This window comes from Oncorhynchus masou, chromosome 8 (assembly GCF_036934945.1).
Source record: "Oncorhynchus masou masou isolate Uvic2021 chromosome 8, UVic_Omas_1.1, whole genome shotgun sequence".
NCBI lineage: Eukaryota > Metazoa > Chordata > Actinopteri > Salmoniformes > Salmonidae > Oncorhynchus > Oncorhynchus masou.
The window spans coordinates 4,104,590-4,132,089 of record NC_088219.1 but is presented as its reverse complement, the minus strand read 5'-3'; the positions used below and the strand labels follow the sequence as shown (position 1 = coordinate 4,132,089).

Below are 27,500 nucleotides of genomic sequence, written 5' to 3'. Positions count from 1 at the left end.
CCCTAGAACACAACCTCCTTCCCCCACACCTCCAGGGCTCTGCTTGTCCAGCCCGGGTGTCTCCAGGGGACATCGGTGTGGTGCTGTACCCAACCCTGGGCTCTCTTCACAGCTGACAAGCCGACCACTAGACACCTCCACGAGAGGAAGGATAGAGCTATGACAGTCAACTCCAGAAGCCCTCTCTCCTCTGCTCCTCTCTTCTGTCTCTCCTCTGCTCCTCTCTTCTGTCTCTCCTCTCCTCCTCTCTTCTGTCTCTCCTCTGCTCCTCTCTTCTGTCTCTCCTCTGCTCCTCTCTTCTGTCTCTCCTCTCCTCCTCTCTTCTGTCTCTCCTCTGCTCCTCTCTTCTGTCTCTCCTCTGCTCCTCTCTTCTGTTTCTCCTCTGCTCCTCTCTTCTGTCTCTCCTCTCCTCCTCTCTTCTGTCTCCCCTCTGCTCCTCTCTTCTGTCTCCCCTCTGCTCCTCTCTTCTGTCTCTCCTCTGCTCCTCTCTTCTGTCTCTCCTCTGCTCCTCTCTTCTGTCTCTCCTCTCCTCCTCTCTTCTGTTTCTCCTCTCCTCCTCTCTTCTGTCTCTCCTCTGCTCCTCTCTTCTGTCTCTCCTCTCCTCTCATACTTCTCTGTGTTCTCTTCATCTGCCTCTCTCCTTCTCTCGTCCATCTCTCTCTTCTCCTCATCATCCTCTTCTCCAGTCCTCTGCTCCACCTCTCCCTGTCCTGCCTGGTCAGTCTTCTGCTCCACCTCACCCTGTCCTGCCTGGTCAGTCCTCTGCTCCACCTCACCCTGTCCTGCCTGGTCAGTCCTCTGCTCCACCTCACCCTGTCCTGCCTGGTCAGTCCTCTGCTCCAACTCACCCTGTCCTGCCTGGTCATTCCTCTGCTCCACCTCACCCTGTCCTGCCTGGTCAGTCTTCTGCTCCACCTCACCCTGTCCTGCCTGGTCAGTCCTCTGCTCCACCTCACCCTGTCCTGCCTGGTCAGTCTGTGTCTGTGAGAGAAGTGAAGAGTTTTCTCCAGAAGTCTCCACTGCAGGACCTTCCCTGAATCCTCCACCACTGGAACAGGGTCGCAAGGACTTGGGAAGGTGCAGGGGTAGAGGGCAACCCTCCTCTCTCACCACTGGGGAGTCATGGTTTGTTTCTGGGACACAGATCTCCACACACGGCCTCGCCTTCCCACAAGCCTGCTGGAACTTACGGTACTTGGGGCATTGTAGGGAGTAGTCAGTCTGGCCGTCTGATTGGATATCGGCTTCAGGAGGATGGGTGAGATTTATGCTTTTACGTCCCGTCTCGTCATTTGCTGGTTGGCCACCCACATCCTGTTCAACGGGCGAATCAGAAACCACCCGGACCCCTTTGTCATCATCTAAGACATCCTTGTTCGTGTTGATGTCGCTAAGCTCTGACCAGGGAGACTGTCTCCTGCACCGTGTCTTACAGCAGGTCTTCCTCTGGAAGGAGGACGAACTGCTGCTGAAGAACTTGGGCAGGAGGAAGTCAAAACAGGCCGAGTCCAGATCCCTGAAACCCAGAACAGAGGCACAGTGTCGTATCTCCATGACATTCTCTTTACTGAAGAGCAGCTTGGACGTGTAGGCGAACTGCAGCAGGGGCTCCAAGCCACTCACCGTCACCTTTAGAGAGGGATGGAAAGGAAGAGAAACAGATGGTTATGACAGTCCGATATACAACCTATTATAGAACCTACCTATAACGTCATACATGTACTGTTAGCTAGGGAGCCAGCCCTATTATAGGGTGGCAGGGTAGCCTAGTGGTTAGAGTGGAGGGGTGGCAGGTAGCCTAGTGGTTAGAGTGTAGAGGCGGCAGGTAACCTAGTGGTTAGAGTGGAGGGGTGGTAGGTAGCCTAGTGGTTAGAGTGGAGGGGCGGCAGGGTAGCCTAGTGGTTAGAGTGGAGGGGCGGCAGGTAACGTAGTGGTTAGAGTGGAGGGGTGGTAGGTAGCCTAGTGGTTAGAGTGGAGGGGCGGCAGGGTAGCCTAGTGGTTAGAGTGGAGGGGCGGCAGGGTAGAGTGGAGGGGCGGCAGGGTAGCCTAGTGGTTAGAGTGGAGGGGCGGCAGGGTAGCCTAGTGGTTAGAGTGGAGGGGCGGCAGGGTAGCCTAGTGGTTAGAGTGGAGGGGCGGCAGGGTAGCCTAGTGGTTAGAGTGGAGGGGCGGCAGGGTAGCCTAGTGGTTAGAGTGGAGGGGAGGCAGGTAGCCTAGTGGTTAGAGTGGAGGGGCGGCAGGGTAGTCTAATGGTTAGAGTGGAGGGGGGGCAGGGTAGCCTAGTGGTTAGAGTGGAGGGGCGGCAGGGTAGCCTAGTGGTTAGAGTGGAGGGGCGGCAGGGTAGCCTAGTGGTTAGAGTGGAGGGGCGGCAGGGTAGCCTAGTGGTTAGAGTGGAGGGGCGGCAGGGTAGCCTAGTGGTTAGAGTGGAGGGGCGGCAGGGTAGCCTAGTGGTTAGAGTGGAGGGGCGGCAGGGTAGCCTAGTGGTTAGAGTGGAGGGGCGGCAGGGTAGCCTAGTGGTTAGAGTGGAGGGGCGGCAGGGTAGCCTAGTGGTTAGAGTGGAGGGGAGGCAGGTAGCCTAGTGGTTAGAGTGGAGGGGAGGCAGGTAGCCTAGTGGTTAGAGTGGAGGGGCGGCAGGGTAGCCTAGTGGTTAGAGTGGAGGGGCGGCAGGGTAGCCTAGTGGTTAGAGTGGAGGGGCGGCAGGGTAGCCTAGTGGTTAGAGTGTAGAGGCGGCAGGGTAGCCTAGTGGTTAGAGTGGAGGGGCGGCAGGGTAGCCTAGTGGTTAGAGTGGAGGGGAGGCAGGTAGCCTAGTGGTTAGAGTGGAGGGGAGGCAGGTAGCCTAGTGGTTAGAGTGGAGGGGCGGCAGGGTAGCCTAGTGGTTAGAGTGGAGGGGAGGCAGGTAGCCTAGTGGTTAGAGTGGAGGGGCGGCAGGGTAGCCTAGTGGTTAGAGTGGAGGGGCGGCAGGGTAGCCTAGTGGTTAGAGTGGAGGGGCGGCAGGTAGCCTAGTGGTTAGAGTGGAGGGGCGGCAGGGTAGCCTAGTGGTTAGAGTGGAGGGGCGGCAGGTAGCCTAGTGGTTAGAGTGAGGGGCGGCAGGTCGCCTAGTGGTTAGAGTGTAGAGGCGGCAGGTAGCCTAGTGGTTAGAGTGGAGGGGCGGCAGGTAGCCTAGTGGTTAGAGTGGAGGGGAGGCAGGTAGCCTAGTGGTTAGAGTGGAGGGGAGGCAGGTAGCCTAGTGGTTAGAGTGGAGGGGCGGCAGGGTAGCCTAGTGGTTAGAGTGGAGGGGCGGCAGGGTAGCCTAGTGGTTAGAGTGGAGGGGCGGCAGGGTAGCCTAGTGGTTAGAGTGTAGAGGCAGCAGGGTAGCCTAGTGGTTAGAGTGTAGAGGCGGCAGGGTAGCCTAGTGGTTAGAGTGGAGGGGAGGCAGGTAGCCTAGTGGTTAGAGTGGAGGGGCGGCAGGGTAGCCTAGTGGTTAGAGTGGAGGGGCGGCAGGGTAGCCTAGTGGTTAGAGTGGAGGGGCGGCAGGTAGCCTAGTGGTTAGAGTGGAGGGGCGGCAGGGTAGCCTAGTGGTTAGAGTGGAGGGGCGGCAGGTAGCCTAGTGGTTAGAGTGAGGGGCGGCAGGTAGCCTAGTGGTTAGAGTGTAGAGGCGGCAGGTAGCCTAGTGGTTAGAGTGGAGGGGCGGCAGGGTAGCCTAGTGGTTAGAGTGGAGGGGCGGCAGGTAGCCTAGTGGTTAGAGTGGAGGGGAGGCAGGTAGCCTAGTGGTTAGAGTGGAGGGGAGGCAGGTAGCCTAGTGGTTAGAGTGGAGGGGCGGCAGGTAGCCTAGTGGTTAGAGTGGAGGGGCGGCAGGGTAGCCTAGTGGTAAGAGTGTAGGGGCGGCAGGGTAGCCTAGTGGTTAGAGTGGAGGGGCGGCAGGGTAGCCTAGTGGTTAGAGTGGAGGGGCGGCAGGGTAGCCTAGTGGTTAGAGTGTAGAGGCGGCAGGGTAGCCTAGTGGTTAGAGTGGAGGGGCGGCAGGGTAGCCTAGTGGTTAGAGTGGAGGGCGGCAGGGTAGCCTAGTGGTAAGAGTGTAGAGGCGGCAGGGTAGCCTAGTGGTTAGAGTGGAGGGACGGCAGGGTAGCCTAGTGGTTAGAGTGGAGGGGCGGCAGGGTAGCCTAGTGGTTAGAGTGTAGAGGCGGCAGGGTAGCCTAGTGGTTAGAGTGAAGGGCGGCAGGTAGCCTAGTGGTTAGAGTGGAGTGGCGGCAGGTAGCCTAGTGGTTAGAGTGGAGGGGCGGCAGGGTAGCCTAGTGGTTAGAGTGGAGGGGCGGCAGGGAAGCCTAGTGGTTAGAATGTAGAGGCGGCAGGTAGCCTAGTGGTTAGAGTGTAGGACTAGTAACCGGAAGGTTGCAAGTTCAAACCCCCGAGCTGACAAGGTACAAATCTGTCGTTCTGCCCCTGAACAGGCAGTTAACCCACTGTTCCTAGGCCGTCATTGAAAATAAGAATTTGTTCTTAACTGACTCAACACTATACACGTCAGCTACCACAGCAACTGAAATGACTGCAACACTTAACAAAGAGCTGCAGTTAGTTTCAAAATGGGTGACAAGAAATAGGTTAGTCCTAAATATTTCTAAAACTAACAGCATTGTATTTGAGACAAATCATTCACAAAACCCTAAACCTCAACAAAATCTTGTAATGAATAATGTGGCAATTGAACAAGTTGAGGTGACTAAACTGCTTGGAGTAAACCTGGATTGTAAACTGTCATGGTCAAAACATGTTGATACAACAGTAGTTAAGATGAGGAGAGGTCTGTCATAAAGCTATTAAACCTTTCAGCACTTAACCTTTCTGTCAGAGCAAACAGGTTTTCCTGCCTAGTTATTTTCTCTCATCAGTTATTTTGCTGTTTTTACATGCCCATACTAATAGGTAGGTGATTAGCTTAGACACATGCATTGCTCTTTCATTCAAAGTGTTTCCAAAAACATCTTTATGGAAACGTCTTCTGACAAAATGGACAATTACAGTTCTATTGTATTCTACCATGCAGTGTAGGAATATTGACTGCATGGAACAGGTAGTTTAGAGGAGACCATTGTGATGGAGTGGACGTTTCCAAAAGGCCAGATCTGCTTTACTGCACGCTGCTCTGCCTTCTAAACAACACTATCAACAAGGCAGGTCCTACAGGCCCTAGTTTCTACCTTCTTAACAGCACTATCAACAAGGCAGGTCCTAGTTTCTACCTTCTAAACAACACTATCAACAAGGCAGGTCCTAGTTTCTACCTTCTTAACAGCACTATCAACAAGGCCGGTCCTACAGGCCCTAGTTTCTACCTTCTTAACAGCACTATCAACAAGGCAGGACCTAGTTTCTACCTTCTAAACAACACTCCTACAGGCCCTAGTTTCTACCTTCTTAACAACACTATCAACAAGGCAGGTCCTACAGGCCCTAGTTTCTACCTTCTTAACAGCACTATCAACAAGGCAGGTCCTCAACAAGGCAGGTCCTACAGGCCCTAGTTTCTACCTTCAACAAAAGTTTCACTAAACAACAATCAACAAGGCAGGTCCTTAGGCCCTAGTTTCACCTTCTTAACAACACTATCAACAAGGCAGGTCCTACAGGCCTAGTTTCTTCCTTCTTAACAGCACTATCAACAAGGCAGGTCCTACAGGCTCTAGTTTCTTCCTTCTTAACAGCACTATCAACAAGGCAGGTCCTATAGGCCCTAGTTTCTACCTTCTTAACAACACTATCAACAAGGCCGGTCCTACAGGCCCTAGTTTCTACCTTCTAACAACACTATCAACAAGGCCGGTCCTGACATATTAGTTTCATTTAACAACACTATCAACAAGGCCGGTCCTACAGGCCCTAGTTTCTACCTTCTTAACAACACTATCAACAAGGAGGTCCTGACAGGCCCTAGTTTCTACCTTCTTAACAACACTATCAACAAGGCAGGTCCTACAGGCCCTAGTTTCTACCTTCTTAACAACACTATCAACAAGGCCGGTCCTACAGGCCCTAGTTTCTACCTTCTTAACAACACTATCAACAAGGCCGGTCCTACAGGCCCTAGTTTCTACCTTCTTAACAACACTATCAACAAGCCGGTCCTACAGGCCCTAGTTTCTACCTTCTTAACAACACTATCAACAAGGCCGGTCCTACAGGCCCTAGTTTCTACCTTCTTAACAACACTATCAACAATACAGGCCTAGTTTCTACCTTCTTAACAACACTATCAACAAGGTCCTACAGGCCTAGTTTCTACCTTCTTAACAACACTATCAACAAGAGGTCCTGACACAGTTTCTGACCTTCTAAACAACACTATCATAGAGCCATGACACAGTTTCTACCTTCTTAACAACACTATCAACAAGGCAGGTCCTACAGGCCCTAGTTTCTACCTTCATAACAACACTATCAACAAGGCAGGTCCTACAGGCCCTAGTTTCTACCTTCCTAACAACCTATCAACAAGGCAGGACTACAGTTTTAGAGCACCTGGACTACTGTTCTGAAAATTACAATTGGTTCAGAGCCAGCACGGCTAGCCCTTACATGCTTTATGTATCCTTCATGAAACTTAAGAACAAATTCTTATTTACAATGGCAGCCTATGACACGGTGGGTTAACACCCTTGTTCAGGGAACACTGTTCAGGGGCAGAACGACAGATGTTTTACCTTGTCAGCTCGGGGATTCAATCTAGCAACCTTTCGGTTACTGGCCCAAACGCTCTAACCACTAGGCTTCCTGCCGCCTCTACGCTCTAACCACTAGGCTACCCTGGAACTCTACACTCTAACCACAGGCTACCTGCCGCCATGACTCTAACCACTAGGCTACCCTGCCGCCCCTCCACTCTAACCACAGTGCCGCCCCTCCACTCTAACCACTAGACTACCCTGCCGCCCCCCTACTCTAACCACTAGGCTACCCTGCCGCCCCTCCACTCTAACCATGGCTACCATGGAACTCTAACCACTAGGCTACCTCCACAGTACTAACCACTAGGCTTCCTGCCTCTAACCATAGGAACTGCCTCTTCCACAGTACTAACCACTAGGCTTCCTGACTAACCACTAGGCCTCTACACTCTAACATAGAACTCTATTCCACCACTAGGCTACCTGCCGCCTCTACACTCTAACCACTAGACTACATGGAACTCTAACCACAGTACTACACTCTAACCACTAGGCTACATGGAACTCTAACCACTAGGTACTACATAGAGCCATGACATACCTCCACAATGCCACCAGAGGTCCCTTCACAATCCCCAATTCAAGAACAGACTATGCGAAGTGCACAGTTGACATATTTTCATTTAACCTTTATTTAACTACATAGAGCCATAATACAGTACTACATAGAGTCATGATACAGTACTACATAGAGTCATGATACAGTACTACATAGAGCCATGACACAATACTACATAGAGCCATGACACAGTACTACATAGAGCCATGACACAGTACTACATTGAGCCATGACACAGTACTACATAGAGCCATGACACAGTATTCCACATCAGAGCCATGAACTGTATGAATAGAGCCATGACACAAAAATATATAAAACACATATTACATAGAGCCATGACACAATACTACATAGAGCCATGACACAGCACTACATAGAGTCATGACACAGCACTACATAGAGTCATGACACAGTATACATAGAGCCATGACACAGTAGAGATAGAGCCATGACTACATGGAACTCTATTCCAATGTGTTATAAATAGAGCCATGATTGAATGGAACTCCATTCCACAAAAAAACATAGAGCCATGACTACATGGAACTCTATTCCACAGGAACATAAGCCATGATACATGGAACTCTATTCCACAGTACTACATAGAGCCATGACCACATGGAACTCTATTCCACAGTACTACATAGAGCCATGACTACATGGAACTCTATTCCACAGTACTACATAGAGCCATGACTACATGGAACTCTATTCCACAGTAACATAGAGGGGATCCATGGAACTCTAAACCCACAGGAAGAGCCATGACTACATGGAACTCTATTCCACAGTACTACATAGAGGGACTACATGGAACTCTATTCCACAGTACTACATAGAGCCATGACTACATGGAACTCTATTGGGGATCCATGGAACTAAATTCCACAGGAAGAGAGCCTGACTACATGGAACTCTATTCCACAGTACTACATAGAGCCATGACTACATGGAACTCTATTCCACAGTACTACATAGAGCCATGACTACATGGAACTCTATTCCACAGTACTACATAGAGCCATGATAAACCCCAGGAACTCTATTCCACATCAGGTAACTGATGAATGCAGTAGAATCAGATGGGGAAAAATATATAAAACCATAGGAAGAGCAGACACACACACACACACACACACACACACACACACACACACACACACACACGGATGTTGTATTGTAGATATGTGTGTAGAGATGAGGCCTGAAGGACACACTCTTAATGTGTTATAAATGTATTGGATCCATAAAAACCCCAGGAAGAGCAGCTGCTGCCTTGGTAGGAACTAATGGGGATCCATAATAAACCCCAGGAAGAGTAGCTGCTGCCTTGGCAGGAACTAATGGGGATCCATAATAAACCCCAGGAAGAGTAGCTGCTGCCTTGGCAGGAACTAATGGGGATCCATAATAAACCCCAGGAAGAGTAGCTGCTGCCTTGGCAGGAACTAATGGGGATCCATAATAAACCCCAGGAAGAGTAGCTGCTGCCTTGGCAGGAACTAATGGGGATCCATAATAAACCCCAGGAAGAGTAGCTGCTGCCTTGACAGGAACTAATGGGGATCCATAATAAACCCCAGGAAGAGTAGCTGCTGTCTTGGCAGGAACTAATGGGGATCCATAATAAACCCCAGGAAGAGCAGCTGCTGCCTTGGCAGGAACTAATGGGGATCCATAATAAACCCCAGAAAGAGTAGCTGCTGCCTTGACAGGAACTATGGGGATCCATAATAAACCCCAGGAAGAAGTTGTTGCCTTGGGGATCCATAAGGAACTAATGGGGATCCATAATAAACCCCAGGAAGAGTAGCTGCTGCCTTGACAGGAACTAATGGGGATCCATAATAAACCCCAGGAAGAGTAGCTGCTGCCTTGGCAGGAACTAATGGGGATCCATAATAAACCCCAGGAAGAGTAGCTGCTGCCTTGACAGGAACAAATGGGGATCCATAATAAACCCCAGGAAGAGTAGCTGCTGCCTTGGCAGGAACTAATGGGGATCCATAATAAACCCCAGGAAGAGCAGCTGCTGCCTTGGCAGGAACTAATGGGGATCCGTAATAAACCCCAGGAAGAGTAGCTGCTGCCTTGGCAGGAACTAATGGGGATCCATAATAAACCCCAGGAAGAGTAGCTGCTGCCTTGGCAGGAACTAATGGGGATCCATAATAAACCCCAGGAAGAGGAGCTGCTGCATTGGCAGGAACTAATGGGGATCCATAATAAATACAAATACTAATACTTGTGTTAAATAGGCTTTAGCTCAGTTGGCTAACAGCTAAATCAGTCAAATTCTTATCTGGATCTGGAAGCCAGTTCCATTACTGATTTTCATTATTACCCTTTAAACCAGGGACTGATTTAGACCTGGGGACACCTGGTGGAAGCGATGAATTATCAGGTAGAACAGAAAACCATCACTACTCCGGATCTGGTATGGTAAGATTGGAAAACTCCTTGTCTAAAGTGGACTAATGTGATCCTGGACTCCTAGGCACATGGTCCCTCCCTTCTCACCTCCTGAGGCAGGGTGACGACAAGTCCCTGTGGTGCGTGGGAGGAGACCCTGTGTGTGAAGTAGTCGCTGCAGGAGGCCAGCACAGAACGGTGGGCCCTGAAACTCCTCCCTTCGGCCAGCACAGTGATGTCACACAGCAGGTCACGCCTCCGCTGGTCGTCCAGACAACGCAGCACATGGCAGCTGTGCACTGAGGACTCAAAGGTAAACACAGAGGACCGCAGGCTCTCCAGACTAGACATGGCAACGGACATCTGTGGAACACACACACACACACACACACACACACACACACACACACACAGAGGTGAGTACAAACACAAAGAGAGAGAGAAAAGAAGATGACAAAATTATACTATTTCCTGTTCCCTAACCTACTACTTCCTGTAGCCTAACCTACTGCTTCCTGTAGCTTAACCTACTACTTCCTGTAGCTAAACCTACTACTCCCTGTAGCCTAACCTACTCCTCCATGTAGCCTAACCTACTCCCTCCCTGTAGCCTAACCTACTACTTCCTGTAGCCTAACCTACTACTTCCTGTAGCTTAACCTACTACTTCCTGTAGCTTAACCTCCTGTAGCTTAACCTACTACTTCCTGTAGCCTAACCTACTACTTCCTGTAGCCTAACCTACTACCTCCTGTAGCTTAACCTACTACTTCCTGTAGCTAAACCTACTACTTCCTGTAGCCTAACCTACTACTCCCTGTAGCCTAACCTACTACTCCCTGTAGCCTAACCTACTACTTCCTGTAGCCTAACCTTCTACTTCCTGTAGCCGAACCCACTACTTCCTTAAAACAGTGTTGTCAGTCAAACAGCTGTAGCCTAAACTACTATTGAGCTGCAGGCTATCATGGTAAATTAAAACAAATCTAATCACAACGAGTCAAATCAAAATCCCCCCCAGCAGTAAAAACAGACTTGTAAACAGAAACAGCTCGTGGTAACCAACAGATTTAACAGCTAGTTGAGGACATCTCAATGTCATTATTTAGCATAAAACACTTCCAAATCCGTCACATCTGTCTGCCACTCACATCCAGTCATCTGTCTGCCACTCATATCCAGTCATCTGTCTGCCACTCACATCCAGTCATCTGTTTGCCACTCACATCCAGTCATCTGTCTGCCAGTCACATCCAGTCATCTGTCTGCCACTCACATCCAGTCATCTGTCTGCCACTCACATCCAGTCATCTGTCTGCCACTCATATCCAGTCATCTGTCTGCCACTCATATCCAGTCATCTGTCTGCCACTCACATCCAGTCATCTGTCTGCCACTCACTTCCAGTCATCTGTCTGCCACTCACATCCAGTCATCTGTCTGCCACTCATATCCAGTCATCTGTCTGCCACTCATATCCAGTCATCTGTCTGCCACTCACATCCAGTCATCTGTCTGCCACTCTTATCCAGTCATCTGTCTGCCACTCACATCCAGCCATCTGTCTGCCACTCACATCCAGTCATCTGTCTGCCACTCACATCCAGTCATCTGTCTGCCACTCATATCCAGTCATCTGTCTGCCACTCATATCCAGTCATCTGTCTGCCACTCACATCCAGTCATCTGTCTGCCAGTCACATCCAGTCATCTGTCTGCCAGTCACATCCAGTCATCTGTCTGCCAGTCACATCCAATCATCTGTCTGCCACTCATATCCAGTCATCTGTCTGCCACTCACATCCAGTCATCTGTCTGCCAGTCACTTCCAGTCATCTGTCTGCCACTCACATCCAGTCATCTGTCTGCCACTCACATCCAGTCATCTGTCTGCCACTCATATCCAGTCATCTGTCTGCCACTCACATCCAGTCATCTGTCTGCCACTCACATCCAGTCATCTGTCTGCCACTCAAATCCAGTCATCTGTCTGCCACTCACATCCAGTCATCTGTCTGCCAGTCACATCCAGTCATCTGTCTGCCAGTCACATCCAATCATCTGTCTGCCACTCATATCCAGTCATGTGTCTGCCACTCATATCCAGTCATCTGTCTGCCACTCACATCCAGTCATCTGTCTGCCACTCACTTCCAGTCATCTGTCTGCCACTCACATCCAGTCATCTGTCTGCCACTCACATCCAGTCATCTGTCTGCCACTCATATCCAGTCATCTGTCTGCCACTCACATCCAGTCATCTGTCTGCCACTCTTATCCAGTCATCTGTCTGCCACTCACATCCAGCCATCTGTCTGCCACTCATATCCAGTCATCTGTCTGCCACTCACATCCAGTCATCTGTCTGCCACTCACGTCCAGTCATCTGTCTGCCACTCTTATCCAGTCATCTGTCTGCCACTCACATCCAGCCATCTGTCTGCCACTCATATCCAGTCATCTGTCTGCCACTCACATCCAGTCATCTGTCTGCCACTCACATCCAGTCATCTGTCTGCCACTCATATCCAGTCATCTTGAGGCCTTCGTCAGACTTCAACCTCCCGATGTCTGCTTTCAATTAATTTCTTTCCACTTTTTTCCTTTGCTCTCCTTGCCTCTTCTGACCTCACCTTTTCCCAGTCCCCTCCCACTTTCCCAGTCTCCTCCCACTCACAAGGCAGGCAATACTCTTGACCTCACCTTTTCCCAGTCTCCTCCCTCTCACAAGGCAGGCAATACGCTTGACCTCATCTTTACTAGATTGGCTCTTTGTTCACTAATCTCACTGCAATCCCACTCTGTCATTGATCACTACTTTTTTTCCATTTCTGTCTCCCTCTTCCTCAAACCTACACACCCAGACGGTAGGGGCTGAGCTCTTTCTCCCACTACTCTCTCCTGTTCTATCATCTCTCCCTTCTGCTAAATTCTTCTCCATCATGTCTCCTGATTCTGCCTATTCGACCCTACTCTCCTCCCTTTCCGTATTTTATGACTCACACTGTTCCCGTTCCTTCCTCTTCCTCTTGCTCCGTGATTCATTGCGAGCTTACAGAACAGGGATGCGGGCAGCTGAGCAATTATTTATTTTTTAAGTCAACTTCTGGAGGACCTACCATCCTTCCACTCCCTCCTCTCTACCTCTGGATCTGCTGCTAAAGCCACTCTAAATTTCAAGCTTCTGCCTCTAACCCAGGAAACTATTTTCCACCTTCTCCTCCCTCCTAAATCCTCCACCCCCTCTACGGAAGACTTTGAAAGGAAGGTTGACAACATCCGCTTTTAATTCACTCGGCAAATTGAGTCCACTGGTCTCACTCACGCATAACGACCCTCCAGATGACATCATGTGACTAGTGAGGTCTGCCCCCCCCACCATCCCCTCCTCCAGACCATCCCTGGAGACCTTACTTCCATTCCTCACTTCCCTCATCAGCTCATCCCTGACCACTGGCTCTGTCCTCTCCAACTTCAAAATGTGCGGAGTCCCTCCCCTCAAGAAACCAAAAATTCAACAAAAACATTCTGTATCCCTTTCTATTCTTTCCAAAAACACAACGAGACTCTGACCAACACTCTCGTTATCTCGCACAGAACAAGTCAGGCTACAAGACGGGTCACTTAACCGAGACTGCTCTCCTCGTGTCATGGAGGCTCTCCGCACTGCCAAAGCTCTTTCTGCTCTGTTCTCCCTCCTAAAGCTATCCCGCTGCCTTCCGACACTGTGAACCATGATCCTCTTCTACACCATCTCAGAGCTGGGTGTCTCCGGCTCTGCACACTCCTGGATTACATCCTACCTGGCGGGCCGCTCCCTACCAGGTGACGTGGAGAGGATCTGTATCTGCACCACATACTCGCACTACTGGTGTCCCCCAGGGATCGGTTCTAGGCCCTCTCCTCTTCTCTCTATACACCAAGTCACTTGGCTCTGTCATATCCTCACATGGCCTCTCCTATCATTGCTATGCGCATGACACAACTACTTTTCTCCTTCCCACCCCCACCCCCCTTCTGAAACGCAGTGGTGACACGCATCTCTGTGTGCCTGGCAGATATCTCTGCTTGGGTGTCGGCAAAGAGCCTTGGCGTGACCCTGGACCACACCCTGTCGTTCACTGCAAACATCAGAGCAGTGACTCGCTACTGCAGGTTCATGGTCTACAACATCCTTAGAGTACAACCCTACCTCACACAGGAGGCAGCGCCGGTTCTTATCCAGGCACTCGTCATCTCCTCCAGTCTGGACTGCTACAACTCTCTGCTGGCTGGGCTCCTTGCTCCGTGCCATCAAACTCTTGCAACTTACCCAGAAGGCTGCAGCCCGCCTGGTGTTCAACCTTAACCAAGTTCTCCCATGTCACCACGCTCCTCCTCACACTCCACTGGCTTTCAATCGAATCTCGCATCAACTACAAGGCCATGATTCTTTCCTACGGAGCAGCAAGAGGAACTCGGGCTATGCCCAAACGCTACACCCCAACCTAAATACTCAGTTTTGGCCCTCCTACCTCTACAGGAGGGCAGCTGTAATCTCAGCCCAGTCAGAGCTCTGTCCTGGCACCCCAATGATGGAACCAGCTTCCCCCCTGACACTAGGACAGTAGAGTCCCTGTCCAGCTTCCCCCTGAAGCTAGGACAGTAGAGTCCCTGTCCATCTTCCCCCTGATGCTAGGACAGCAGAGTCCCTGTCCATCTTCCCCCCTGACACTCGGACAGCAGAGTCCCTGCCCAGCTTCCCCCCTGACACTAGGACAGCATAGTCCCTGTCCATCTTCCACCTGATGCTAGGACATTAGAGTCCATCTTCCCCCCTGACACGAGGACCTCAGAGTCCCTGCCCAGCTTCCCCCCTGATGCTAGGACATTAGAGTCCATCTTCCCCCTGACACGAGGACAGCAGAGTCCCTGTCCAGCTTCCCCCTGATGCTAGGACAGTAGAGTCCATCTTCCCCCCTGACATGAGGACAACAGAGTCCCTGCCCAGCTTCCCCCCTGAAGCTAGTCCGTATTCTGAAAACATCTGAACCCCCCCTCTTCAGAGGATCTTAAATAGTCTACAACTAGGTGGACCAGTTCCACAGCATCCCCCCCAAAAACAATGTTCCTTCCATTAACTAACACTTTCTCCTCTTACTAGCTCTGACTGTACTTCATTGAAGAAAAATGTCAATATTGTGATATGTGGTTGTCTCACCTAGCTATCTGGAGATGAATGTACTGACTATGACTGGTCCACCTAGCTATCTGCAGATGAATGTACTGACTATGACTGGTCCACCTAGCTATCTGGAGATGAATGTACTGACTATGACTGGTCCACCTAGCTATCTGGAGATGAATGTACTGACTATGACTGGTCCACCTAGCTATCTGGAGATGAATGTACTGACTATGACTGGTCCACCTAGCTATCTGAAGATGAATGTACTGACTATGACTGGTCCACCTAGCTATCTGGAGATGAATGTACTGACTATGACTGGTCCACCTAGCTATCTGGAGATGAATGTACTGACTATGACTGGTCCACCTAGCTATCTGGAGATGAATGTACTGACTATGACTGGTCCACCTAGCTATCTGGAGATGAATGTACTGACTATGACTGGTGCACCTAGCTATCTGGAGATGAATGTACTGACTATGACTGGTCCACCTAGCTATCTGGAGATGAATGTACTGACTATGACTGGTCCACCTAGCTATCTGGAGATGAATGTACTGACTATGACTGGTCCACCTAGCTATCTGGAGATGAATGTACTGACTATGACTGGTCCACCTAGCTATCTGGAGATGAATGTACTGACTATGACTGGTCCACCTAGCTATCTGGAGATGAATGTCCTCACTATGACTGGTCCACCTAGCTATCTGGAGATGAATGTACTGACTATGACTGGTCCACCTAGCTATCTGGAGATGAATGTACTGACTATGACTGGTCCACCTAGCTATCTGGAGATGAATGTACTGACTATGACTGGTCCACCTAGCTATCTGGAGATGAATGTCCTCACTATGACTGGTCCACATAGCTATCTGGAGATGAATGTACTGACTATGACTGGTCCACCTAGCTATCTGGAGATGAATGTCCTGACTATGACTGGTCCACCTAGCTATCTGGAGATGAATGTACTGACTATGACTGGTCCACCTAGCTATCTGGAGATGAATGTACTGACTATGACTGGTCCACCTAGCTATCTGCAGATGAATGTCCTGACTATGACTGGTCCACCTAGCTATCTGGAGATGAATGTACTGACTATGACTGGTCCACCTAGCTATCTGGAGATGAATGTACTGACTATGACTGGTCCACCTAGCTATCTGGAGATGAATGTACTGACTATGACTGGTCCACCTAGCTATCTGAAGATGAATGTACTGACTATGACTGGTCCACCTAGCTATCTGGAGATGAATGTACTGACTATGACTGGTCCACCTAGCTATCTGGAGATGAATGTACTGACTATGACTGGTCCACCTAGCTATCTGGAGATGAATGTACTGACTATGACTGGTCCACCTAGCTATCTGGAGATGAATGTACTGACTATGACTGGTGCACCTAGCTATCTGGAGATGAATGTACTGACTATGACTGGTCCACCTAGCTATCTGGAGATGAATGTACTGACTATGACTGGTCCACCTAGCTATCTGGAGATGAATGTACTGACTATGACTGGTCCACCTAGCTATCTGGAGATGAATGTACTGACTATGACTGGTCCACCTAGCTATCTGGAGATGAATGTACTGACTATGACTGGTCCACCTAGCTATCTGGAGATGAATGTCCTCACTATGACTGGTCCACCTAGCTATCTGGAGATGAATGTACTGACTATGACTGGTCCACCTAGCTATCTGGAGATGAATGTACTGACTATGACTGGTCCACCTAGCTATCTGGAGATGAATGTACTGACTATGACTGGTCCACCTAGCTATCTGGAGATGAATGTCCTCACTATGACTGGTCCACCTAGCTATCTGGAGATGAATGTACTGACTATGACTGGTCCACCTAGCTATCTGGAGATGAATGTCCTGACTATGACTGGTCCACCTAGCTATCTGGAGATGAATGTACTGACTATGACTGGTCCACCTAGCTATCTGGAGATGAATGTACTGACTATGACTGGTCCACCTAGCTATCTGGAGATGAATGTCCTGACTATGACTGGTCCACCTAGCTATCTGGAGATGAATGTCCTGACTATGACTGGTCCACCTAGCTATCTGGAGATGAATGTACTGACTATGACTGGTCCACCTAGCTATCTGGAGATGAATGTCCTGACTATGACTGGTCCACCTAGCTATCTGGAGATGAATGTACTGACTATGACTGGTCCACCTAGCTATCTGGAGATGAATGTACAGACTATGACTGGTCCACCTAGCTATCTGAAGATGAATGTACTGACTATGACTGGTCCACCTAGCTATCTGCAGATGAATGTACTGACTATGACTGGTCCACCTAGCTATCTGGAGATGAATGTCCTGACTATGACTGGTCCACCTAGCTATCTGGAGATGAATGTACTGACTCTAGGTAAACAAAGGTGGAAATATGCAATATCCTTATTTAGCATATTTGAGTATTCTCATGATCCCCGCCCCCAAACAAGACAACATTTGGTTGGTCCGGGCCAGACCACATCTGAACCAATCATAGAGGTCTATGTTTTACCATTTTGTACAGTACATTATACTCTAGTGCTCTACTGTTTGCTCTACTGTTCTGTACGATCTGTGATTGGTTCAGATTTGGTCCAGCCAGGGCGAACTGACTAAATGTCAACTACTTTTGAATGGCTGTCCGGTGGGTGGGTGTCAGTAAGAGCTGGGATAGGTGACATGAGCTGGAGAGAGTGGGGGGGGGGGGTCGGACAGACGACATTATACAATTTGAAATGTGTTGATATTAGTTGTCAGGGAGGCTTCTCTTCTTGTATTTCTAATACCTTTTTAAAGACTACTTCTAGTAGATGTTGTCAAAGACCACTTTTAATCTGTTTGACAAGAAATCAAGGCCTTCACTTATTCTTTTTAAGAATGGGATTTTTTTAATATATTGTTTAATTATTATAATAAGTGTGTGTAGTTTTGTATGCATTTATTTCTCAAATACACTATTAGCTTTAATTTGACACGCATGACAATAAATAATCATTTTTTACACAGGTGTCAGCCGCTTTTGTCAAATCAACAAATCTGTAACCATGTCGGGGTGAGATGGTCACACCCTGTCTTGCCGATGTCTGGCATATGTTTAAAAACTAGAATCCACGTTAACTAGTGTAGCCGTATAGAACTACCCATAGCACGCTGTCACATAATGTAAGTCATATTTCCAAAAAGGGACATTGTTTAATAATAAGAAAAAACACAACAAATGTAAGATTGTATCGCCTAAACACTGACAAATCAACCAATCTCAAAACACCTCAACTTTGTGATCAACTCCGAGTACTGACGCGTCGTGTGTTTCCCAAACAGTAGAACTATAAATTGAACTAACCTGACATTGGTTATCCTAGGACGACGGTGAGCTGAAATCCTAAACAGTTTTATGAGGCTGACATATTCAGTGTGAAAACCTCCCGAACACAGTTTAAACCTCGGGACGGAAACTTGGACTGTTGTTGACAACTGTAAATGACTGTACCCAATTCTGCGGAACCACAAGTCATATGACTTTTCCTAACTGGTATTCTGCCAGAAGCGCGCGTGATGACGTCACTTTGTATGGTAAATGAAGGAAGACTTTCAAAATAAAAGCTTGCATCTCCAAATATTGCAACGTGAAAAACTCATTCAAAAGATATTGAATTTTAATCAACGGGCCACTTTTATTGTAACAACAAGAAAAGGCAATGAGTAATTTAATTTTTAAAAATATGATGGTTTAAAAAAAGACCAACAATGGAAAAATTAGCATGTTGACATGGGTATTTTGAGAATCTAAAGATAACTTTTCTACCTGCCTCAGCTAAAGTGATGTGGGAAATACTCCGCAGGATCTCTACTAAACAAAGACAGTTCGTTTTGGAAGGGGACTGTATTGCCAGGCCTGCTGCTGGCTTTTAAAGGGGAATTTTTTACCCTGTCTCTGCCACGGCACATTATCATTACTATATTAACAACATTGTGTGTTTTTTTTGTGTCATAAACATCGCAATTATCCAAGCTAGAATTGGCACATTTTCATTTCACCGGTACAATCGGGAGTTTCAACTTCCCTGTGTATTCGTCTGCTCATAGTGATCATTGGGTAATGCCATAGATACCACCGTGCTCGGTAGATGGGGACGTGCGCACAAACTTGGATGATGGTACTTCGATCGAACAACACACAGTCATCTCAGAAACTTCTCTATGCATTTTTATTTTTTATTTTTTTAAGCGTTTGTTTTTCACTAACATTTGTCATCATGCCTGTGTGGTTTTTCTGTGCCTGGCTGTGGTAATTACAAACAAGCGTGAAAACTACCAGAAATTTACCCTGATGCTGCCAGTTGTTTCAAATCCAATCGTATTTGTCACATACACATGGTTAGCAGATGTTAATGCGAGTGTAGTGAAATGCTTGTGCTTCTAGTTCCGACAGTGCAGTAATAACCAACAAGTAATCTAACAATTCCACAACTACCTAATAGACAGAAATCTAAGTAACGGAATGGAATAAGAATATATACATAAAAAAATATACATATATACATAAAAATATAGAAATGAGCGATGACAGAGCGGCATATAAAATACAGTGTAGTCATAGTAATGCAAGATATGTAAACATTATTGAAGTGGCATTGTTAAAGTTACTAGTGAGCCATTTGAGCCTCTCTGTGTTAGTGATGGCTGTTTAACAGTCTGATGGCCTTGAGATAGAAGCTGTTTTTCAGTCTCTCGGTCCCTGCTTTGACGCACCTGTACTGACCTCGCCTTGTGGATGATAGCGGGGTGAACAGGCAGTGGCTCGGGTGGTTGTTGTTCTTGATGATCTTTATGGCCTTCCTGTGACATCGGGTGGTGTAGGTGTCCTGGAGGGCAGGTAGTTTGCCACCGGTGATGCGTTGTGCAGACCTCACTACCCTCTGGAGAGCCTTACGGTTGTGGGCGGAGCAGTTGCCGTACCAGGCAGTGATACAGCCCGACAGGATGCTCTCAATTGTGCATCTGTGAACATTTGTGAGGGTTTCAGGTGACAGGAGGCTGAAGACATTTGGCTTGAGGTTGAAGAGGTGTCGTTGCGCCTTCTTCACCACACTGTCTGTGTGGGTGGACTATTTCAGTTTGTCTGTGATGTGTACACAGAGGAACTTAAAACTTTCCCCCTTCTCCACTGCTGTCCCGTCGATGTGGATATGGGGGGAGGGTGCTCCCACTGCTGTTTCCTGAAGTCCACGATCATCTCCTTTGTTGTATTAACGTTGAGTGTGAGGTTATTTTCCTGACACCACACTCCGAGTGCCCTCACCTCCTCCCTGTAGGCCGTCTCGTCGTTGTTGGTAATCAAGCCTATTACTGTTGTGTCGTCTGCAAACTTGATGATTGAGTTGAAGGGGTGCATGGCCACGCAGTCATGGGTGAGCAGGGAGTACAGGAGAGGGCTGAGCACGCACCCTTGTGGAGCCCCTGTGTTGAGGATCAGCGAAGTGGAGATGTTGTTTCCTACCTTCACCATCTGCGGGGCGGTCGTTCAGGATTGTGTGAATGGAGTTGCTTTGATGAAGTGTGTGTATGTGTGTGTGTTTAACAGAGAGAGAGAGAAGAATAGATATTATGAATTTAAATGTATTTTAAGCCGTGTATACACCTGACGCTTGCACAAAACATTAAGAACACCTTCCTAATATTGAGTTGCACCCCTCCCTTTTTGCCCTCAGAACAGCCTCAATTCATCAGGGCATGGACACTAACAATGTTCATAATGTTTTGTACACTCAGTGTACATGCGACTTCTGTGATGAAAAAGGCAGGGACTCATTGTGTTCAGATCTAGCTGGTCGGGGACTCATTGTGTTCAGATCTAGCTGGTCGGGGACTCATTGTGTTCAGATCTAGCTGGTCGGGGACTCATTGTGTTCAGATCTAGCTGGTCGGGGACTCATTGTGTTCAGATCTAGCTGGTCGGGGACTCATTGTGTTCAGATCTAGCTGGTCGGGACTCATTGTGTTCAGATCTAGCTGGTCGGGGACTCATTGTGTTCAGATCTAGCTGGTCGGGACTCATTGTGATCAGATCTAGCTGGTCGGGGACTCATTGTGTTCAGATCTAGCTGGTCGGGACTCATTGTGATCAGATCTAGCTGGTCGGGGACTCATTGTGTTCAGATCTAGCTGGTCGGGGACTCATTGTGTTCAGATCTAGCTGGTCGGGGACTCATTGTGTTCAGATCTAGCTGGTCGGGACTCATTGTGTTCAGATCTAGCTGGTCGGGGACTCATTGTGTTCAGATCTAGCTGGGCGGGGACTCATTGTGTTCAGATCTAGCTGGTCGGGGACTCATTGTGTTCAGATCTAGCTGTTCGGGGACTCATTGTGTTCAGATCTAGCTGGTCGGGGACTCATTGTGTTCAGATCTAGCTGGTCGGGGACTCATTGTGTTCAGATCTAGCTGGTCGGGACTCATTGTGTTCAGATCTAGCTGGTCGGGGACTCATTGTGTTCAGATCTAGCTGGTCGGGACTCATTGTGTTCAGATCTAGCTGGTCGCGGACTCATTGTGTTCAGATCTAGCTGGTTGGGGACTCATTGTGTTCAGATCTAGCTGGGCGGGGACTCATTGTGTTCAGATCTAGCTGGTCGCGACTCATTGTGTTCAGATCTAGCTGGTCGGGGACTCATTGTGTTCAGATCTAGCTGGTCGGGGACTCATTGTGTTCAGATCTAGCTGGGCGGGGACTCATTGTGTTCAGATCTAGCTGGTCGGGGACTCATTGTGTTCAGATCTAGCTGGTCGGGGACTCATTGTGTTAAGATCTAGCTGGTCGGGGACTCATTGTGTTCAGATCTAGCTGGTCGGGGACTCATTGTGTTCAGATCTAGCTGGTCGGGGACTCATTGTGTTCAGATCTAGCTGGTCGGGACTCATTGTGTTCAGATCTAGCTGGTTGGGGACTCATTGTGTTCAGATCTAGCTGGTCGGGACTCATTGTGTTCAGATCTAGCTGGTCGGGGACTCATTGTGTTCAGATCTAGCTGGTCAGGGACTCATTTTTTTTCACCTTTATTTAACCAGGTAGGCTAGTTGAGAACAAGTTCTCATTTGCAACTGTGACCTGGCCAAGATAAAGCATAGCAGTGTGAACAGACAAGACAGAGTTACACATGGAATAAATAATAAACAAGTCAATAACACAGTAGAAAAAAAGAAAGTCTATATACATTGTGTGCAAAAGGCATGAGGAGGTAGGCAAATAATTACAATTTTGCAGATTAACACTGGAGTGATAAATGATCAGATGGTCATGTACAGGTAGAGATATTGGTGTGCAAAAGAGCAGAAAAGGAAATAAATAAAAACAGTATGGGGATGAGGTAGGTAAAATTGGGTGGGCTATTTACCGATAGACTATGTACAGCTGCAGCGATCGGTTAGCTGCTCAGATAGCAGATGTTTGAAGTTGGTGAGGGAGATAAAAGTCTCCAACTTCAGAGATTTTTGCAATTCGTTCCAGTCACAGGCAGCAGAGAACTGGAATGAAAGGCGGCCAAATGAGGTGTTGGCTTTAGGGATGATCAGTGAGATATACCTGCTGGAGCGCGTGCTACGGGTGGGTGTTGCCATCGTGACCAGTGAACTGAGATAAGGTGGAGCTTTACCTAGCATGGACTTGTAGATGACCTGGAACAAGTGCGTCTGGCGACGAATATGTAGCGAGGGCCAGCCGACTAGAGCATACAGGTCGCAGTGGTGGGTGGTATAAGGTGCTTTAGTGACAAAACGGATGGCACTGTGATAAACTGCATCCAGTTTGCTGAGTAGAGTGTTGGAGGCTATTTTGTAGATGACGTCGCCAAAGTCGAGGATCGGTAGGATAGTCAGTTTTACTAGGGTAAGTTTGGCGGCGTGAGTGAAGGAGGCTTTGTTGCGGAATAGAAAGCCGACTCTAGATTTGATTTTCAATTGGAGATGTTTGATATGAGTCTGGAAGGAGAGTTTACAGTCTAGCCAGACACCTAGGTACTTATAGATGTCCACATATTCAAGGTCGGAACCATCCAGGGTGGTGATACTAGTCAGGCGTGCGGGTGCAGGCAGCGAACGGTTGAAAAGCATGCATTTGGTTTCACTAGCGTTTAAGAGGAGTTGGAGGCCACGGAAGGAGTGTTGTATGGCATTGAAGCTCGTTTGGAGGTTAGATAGCACAGTTTCCAAGGACGGGCTGGAAGTATATAGAATGGTGTCGTCTGCGTAGAGGTGGATCAGGGAATCGCCCGCAGCAAGAGCAACATCATTGATATATACAGAGAAAAGAGTCGGCCCGAGAATTGAACCCTGTGGCACCCCCATAGAGACTGCCAGAGGACTGGACAGCATGCCCTCCGATTTGACACACTGAACTCTGTCTGCAAAGTAGTTGGTGAACCAGGCAAGGCAGTCATCAGAAAAACCGAGGCTACTGAGTCTGCCGATAAGAATATGGTGTTCAGATCTAGCTGGTCAGGGACTCATTGTGTTCAGATTCCTCCTCAGTCTGGATGGAATCAGGCTACTGAAGGTCCATACAGGTCCAACAGTGTGTAATGTCATTTTTCTTTTAAAAGGACAACTTCCGTATTCTTTTCTACCACCAACTTTACCCATTGCACTTGAAAGATCGTCTCTTCCTTTCTGCTTGAAGTCTCGCTAGCTAGCTAATAAAATGGACGACAGTGGTAGGAGACTTTGGACAAAGTTGGAGACCAAAATGTTTGCTGGCATTGTGGTCAGACATTACTTTACAGTAGCTACCCGGGGGGGAAAGGCCATATTTGAGAGCGTAGCCATGAAGATTAGAGGGGAAAGGATACCTGAGATACCTTAGAGCAGGCACTAAGACCAGAGTAGCTGTTAGAGAGCAGACACTAAGACCAGAGCAGACACTAAGACCAGAGTAGCTGTTAGCTAGAGAGCAGGCACTAAGACCAGAGTAGCTGTTAGCTAGAGAGCAGGCACTAAGACCAGAGTAGCTGTTAGCTAGAGAGTAGGCACTAAGACCAGAGTAGCTGTTAGCTAGAGAGCAGGCACTAAGACCAGAGTAGCTGTTAGCTAGAGAGCAGGCACTAAGACCAGAGTAGCTGTTAGCTAGAGAGCAGGCACTAAGACCAGAGTAGCTGTTAGCTAGAGAGCAGGCACTAAGACCAGAGTAGCTGTTAGCTAGAGAGCAGGCACTAAGACCAGAGTAGCTGTTAGCTAGAGAGCAGGCACTAAGACCAGAGTAGCTGTTAGCTAGAGAGCAGGCACTAAGACCAGAGTAGCTGTTAGCTAGAGAGCAGGCACTAAGACCAGAGTAGCTGTTAGCTAGAGAGCAGGCACTAAGACCAGAGTAGCTGTTAGCTAGAGAGCAGGCACTAAGACCAGAGTAGCTGTTAGCTAGAGAGCAGGCACTAAGACCAGAGTAGCTGTTAGCTAGAGAGCAGGCACTAAGACCAGAGTAGCTGTTAGCTAGAGCGCAGGCACTAAGACCAGAGTAGCTGTTAGCTAGAGAGCAGGCACTAAGACCAGAGTAGCTGTTAGCTAGAGAGCAGGCACTAAGACCAGAGTAGCTGTTAGCTAGAGCGCAGGCACTAAGATCAGAGTAGCTGTTAGCTAGAGAGCAGGCACTAAGACCAGAGTAGCTGTTAGCTAGAGCGCAGGCACTAAGACCAGAGTAGCTGTTAGCTAGAGCGCAGGCACTAAGACCAGAGTAGCTGTTAGCTAGAGCGCAGGCACTAAAACCAGAGTGGGAATATTTACTATTGAATTCAACAGTGACAAAACTATCAGTATAGTGTAAAATGGAAACACATCGAACTTTAGATTCTTAGTCGGTGCATGAAATATTAAGTGAAAAAATACATTATGTCGTCAACACTGATATATAATAACCATCCTATTGAAGTAAACATGGAGTTAAGTGATGACGTTGTGTGGCCCTCCCACTACGACTCCTTGGAAAAACCTGCATTTTATTAGGTTACAGATCAAATAAGTTACGATGAACTTCACAGGGGGGTGAAAGGTCACGGTGATGAACTTGATGCTCCTTTCCAATAAATATCAAGGGTCTTATCAAATTCTTATTGATGACACGATGATCGATGATTGACTGTCAATTTGACAACTAAAAGTAATCTTGTTCTTTAGTCCATAATAATTTCATCATGAAGGCTATATATGTGCGCTCTGACCAACAGTACTGTATCTACACCCGGGTTGCTGCTGGCTAGAGAGCACGGGCCAATACTAGAGGGGGCACTGTACTAGAGGGGGCACCCGGGGTGCTGCTGGCTTGAGAGCACGGGCCAATAATAGAGGGGGCACTGTACTAGAGGGGGCACCCGGGGTGCTGCTGGCTAGAGAGCACGGGCCGATACTAGAGGGGGCACTGTACTAGAGGGGGCACCCGGGGTGCTGCTGGCTAGAGAGCACGGGCCGATACTAGAGGGGGCACTGTACTAGAGGGGGAACCCGGGGTGCTGCTGGCTAGAGAGCACTGGCCAACACTAAAGGGGGCACTGTACTAGAGGGGGCACTGTACTAGAGGGGGCACCCGGGGTGCTGCTGGCTAGAGGGCACTGGCCAACACTAGAGGGGGCACTGTACTAAAGGGGGCACCCGGGGTGCTGCTGGCTAGAGAGCACTGACCAATACTAGAGGGGGCACTGTACTAGAGGGGGCACCCGGGGTGCTGTACTAGAGGGGGTGCTGTACTAGAGGGGGCACCCGGGGTGCTGTACTAGAGGGGGTGCTGTACTAGAGGGGGCACCCGGGGTGTTGTACTAGTGGGGGCACACGCAATATAATACTAAATGTTCTTTAGAGTTAAAAATTTGATGGAAACCCACTTAACAATAAATGTTTTATTAGGTAAAATAGGAATTTAACCCATAAAAGGTATTTTTATTTGCACTAAATCGTCAGCCTTTAAATCTGCAACAAGTCGATTGATTTAAAACATCTCTGGTGGGGAAATGAGAGGAGTTTTTATGCAGATCTATACCTTTTGGCGTGAAAATCTGTCGCCAATTGAATGGAAACCTTGAAATTCCGTTACCAAAAAACCCCCCACATATCTTGAAGATATTAAGTGATTAAGTGATTCAAACTCGTAATTCTGTTAACATATTGGTAACGGAATTACTAACAAATCTGTAACGGAATTACTGCAATTGAATAATAGTAGTCACCTGCTACTGTCCTTCCTTCCACTGAGAGAGAGAGGTAAAGAAAGATGTAGAATATATATACACTGCTCAAAAAAATAAAAGGAACACTTAAACAACACAATGTAAGTCAATCACACTTCTGTGAAATCAAACTGTCCACTTAGGAAGCAACACAGATTAACAATAAATTTCACATGCTGTTGTGCAAATGGAATAGACAACAGGTGGAAATTATAGAAATTTAGCAAGACACCCCCAATAAAGGAGTGGTTCTGCAGGTGGTGACCAGGCCACTTCTCAGCTCCTATGCTTCCTGGCTGATGTTTTGGTCACTTTTGAATGCTGGCGGTGCTTTCACTCTAGTGGTAGCATGAGACGGAGTCTACAACCCACACAAGTGGCTCAGGTAGTGCAGCTCATCCTGGATGGTACATCAATGCGAGCTGTGGCAAGAAGGTTTGCTGTGTCTGTCAGCGTAGTGTCCAGAGCATGGAGGCGCTACCAGGAGACAGGCCAGTACATCAGGAGACATGGAGGAGGTCATAGGAGGGCAACAACCCAGCAGCAGGACCGCTACCTCCGCCTTTGTGCAAGGAGGAGCAGGAGGAGCACTGCCAGAGCCCTGCAAAATGACCTCCAGCAGGCCACAAATGTGCATGTGTCTGCTCAAACGGTCAGAAACAGACTCCATGGGGGTGGTATGAGGACCTGATGTCCACAGGTGGGGGTTGTGCTTACAGCCCAACACCGTGCAGGACGTTTGGCATTTGCCAGAGAACACCAAGATTGGCAAATTCGCCACTGGCGCCCTGTGCTCTTCACAGATGAAAGCAGGTTCACACTGAGCACATGTGACAGACGTGACAGAGTCTGGAGACGCCGTGGAGAACGTTCTGCTGCCTGCAACATCCTCCAGCATGACTGGTTTGGCGGTGGGTCAGTCATGGTGTGGGGTGGCATTTCTTTGGGGGGCCGCACAGCCCTCCATGTGCTCGCCAGAGGTAGCCTGACTGCCATTAGGTACCGAGATGAGATCCTCAGACCCCTTGTGAGACCATATGCTGGTGCAGTTGGCCATGGGTTCCTCCTAATGCAAGACAATGCTAGACCTCATGTGGCTGGAGTGTGTCAGCAGTTCCTGCAAGAGGAAGGCATTGATGCTATGGTCTGGCCCGCCCGTTCCCCAGTCCTGAATCCAATTGAGCACATCTGGGACACAATGTCTCGCTCCATCCACCAACGTTGCACCACAGACTGTCCAGGAGTTGGCGGATGCTTTAGTCCAGGTATGGGAGGAGATCCCTCAGGAGACCATCCGCCACCTCATCAGGAGCATGCCCAGGCGTTGTAGGGAGGTCATACAGGCACGTGAAGGCCACACACACTACTGAGCCTCATTTTGACTCCAAATTGGGCCCAATTAGCCATTTTCCCTCCCCGG

General features: G+C 48.6%; 1 protein-coding gene across 2 annotated transcripts in view; it reads right to left on the bottom strand.

Annotated features, from left to right (window-relative positions):
- The window catches only part of LOC135544003 (transcription regulator protein BACH1-like), a 23,361-nt gene extending 4,962 nt beyond the window's left edge, over nucleotides 1-18,399 (bottom strand). For both annotated transcript variants that reach the window (XM_064971323.1, XM_064971324.1), the window contains exons 1-3: nucleotides 18,224-18,399; nucleotides 9,778-10,032; nucleotides 1-1,629 (exon numbers count right to left, since the gene is read on the bottom strand). The exon at nucleotides 1-1,629 is cut by the window's left edge and continues 570 nt beyond it. In XM_064971323.1, the coding sequence (XP_064827395.1) occupies nucleotides 1-1,629; nucleotides 9,778-10,032 (1,884 nt within the window). In that variant the 5' untranslated portion in view covers nucleotides 18,224-18,399. The remainder of the gene's footprint in view (nucleotides 1,630-9,777; nucleotides 10,033-18,223) is intronic.
- Nucleotides 18,400-27,500: the final 9,101 nt, after the last annotated feature.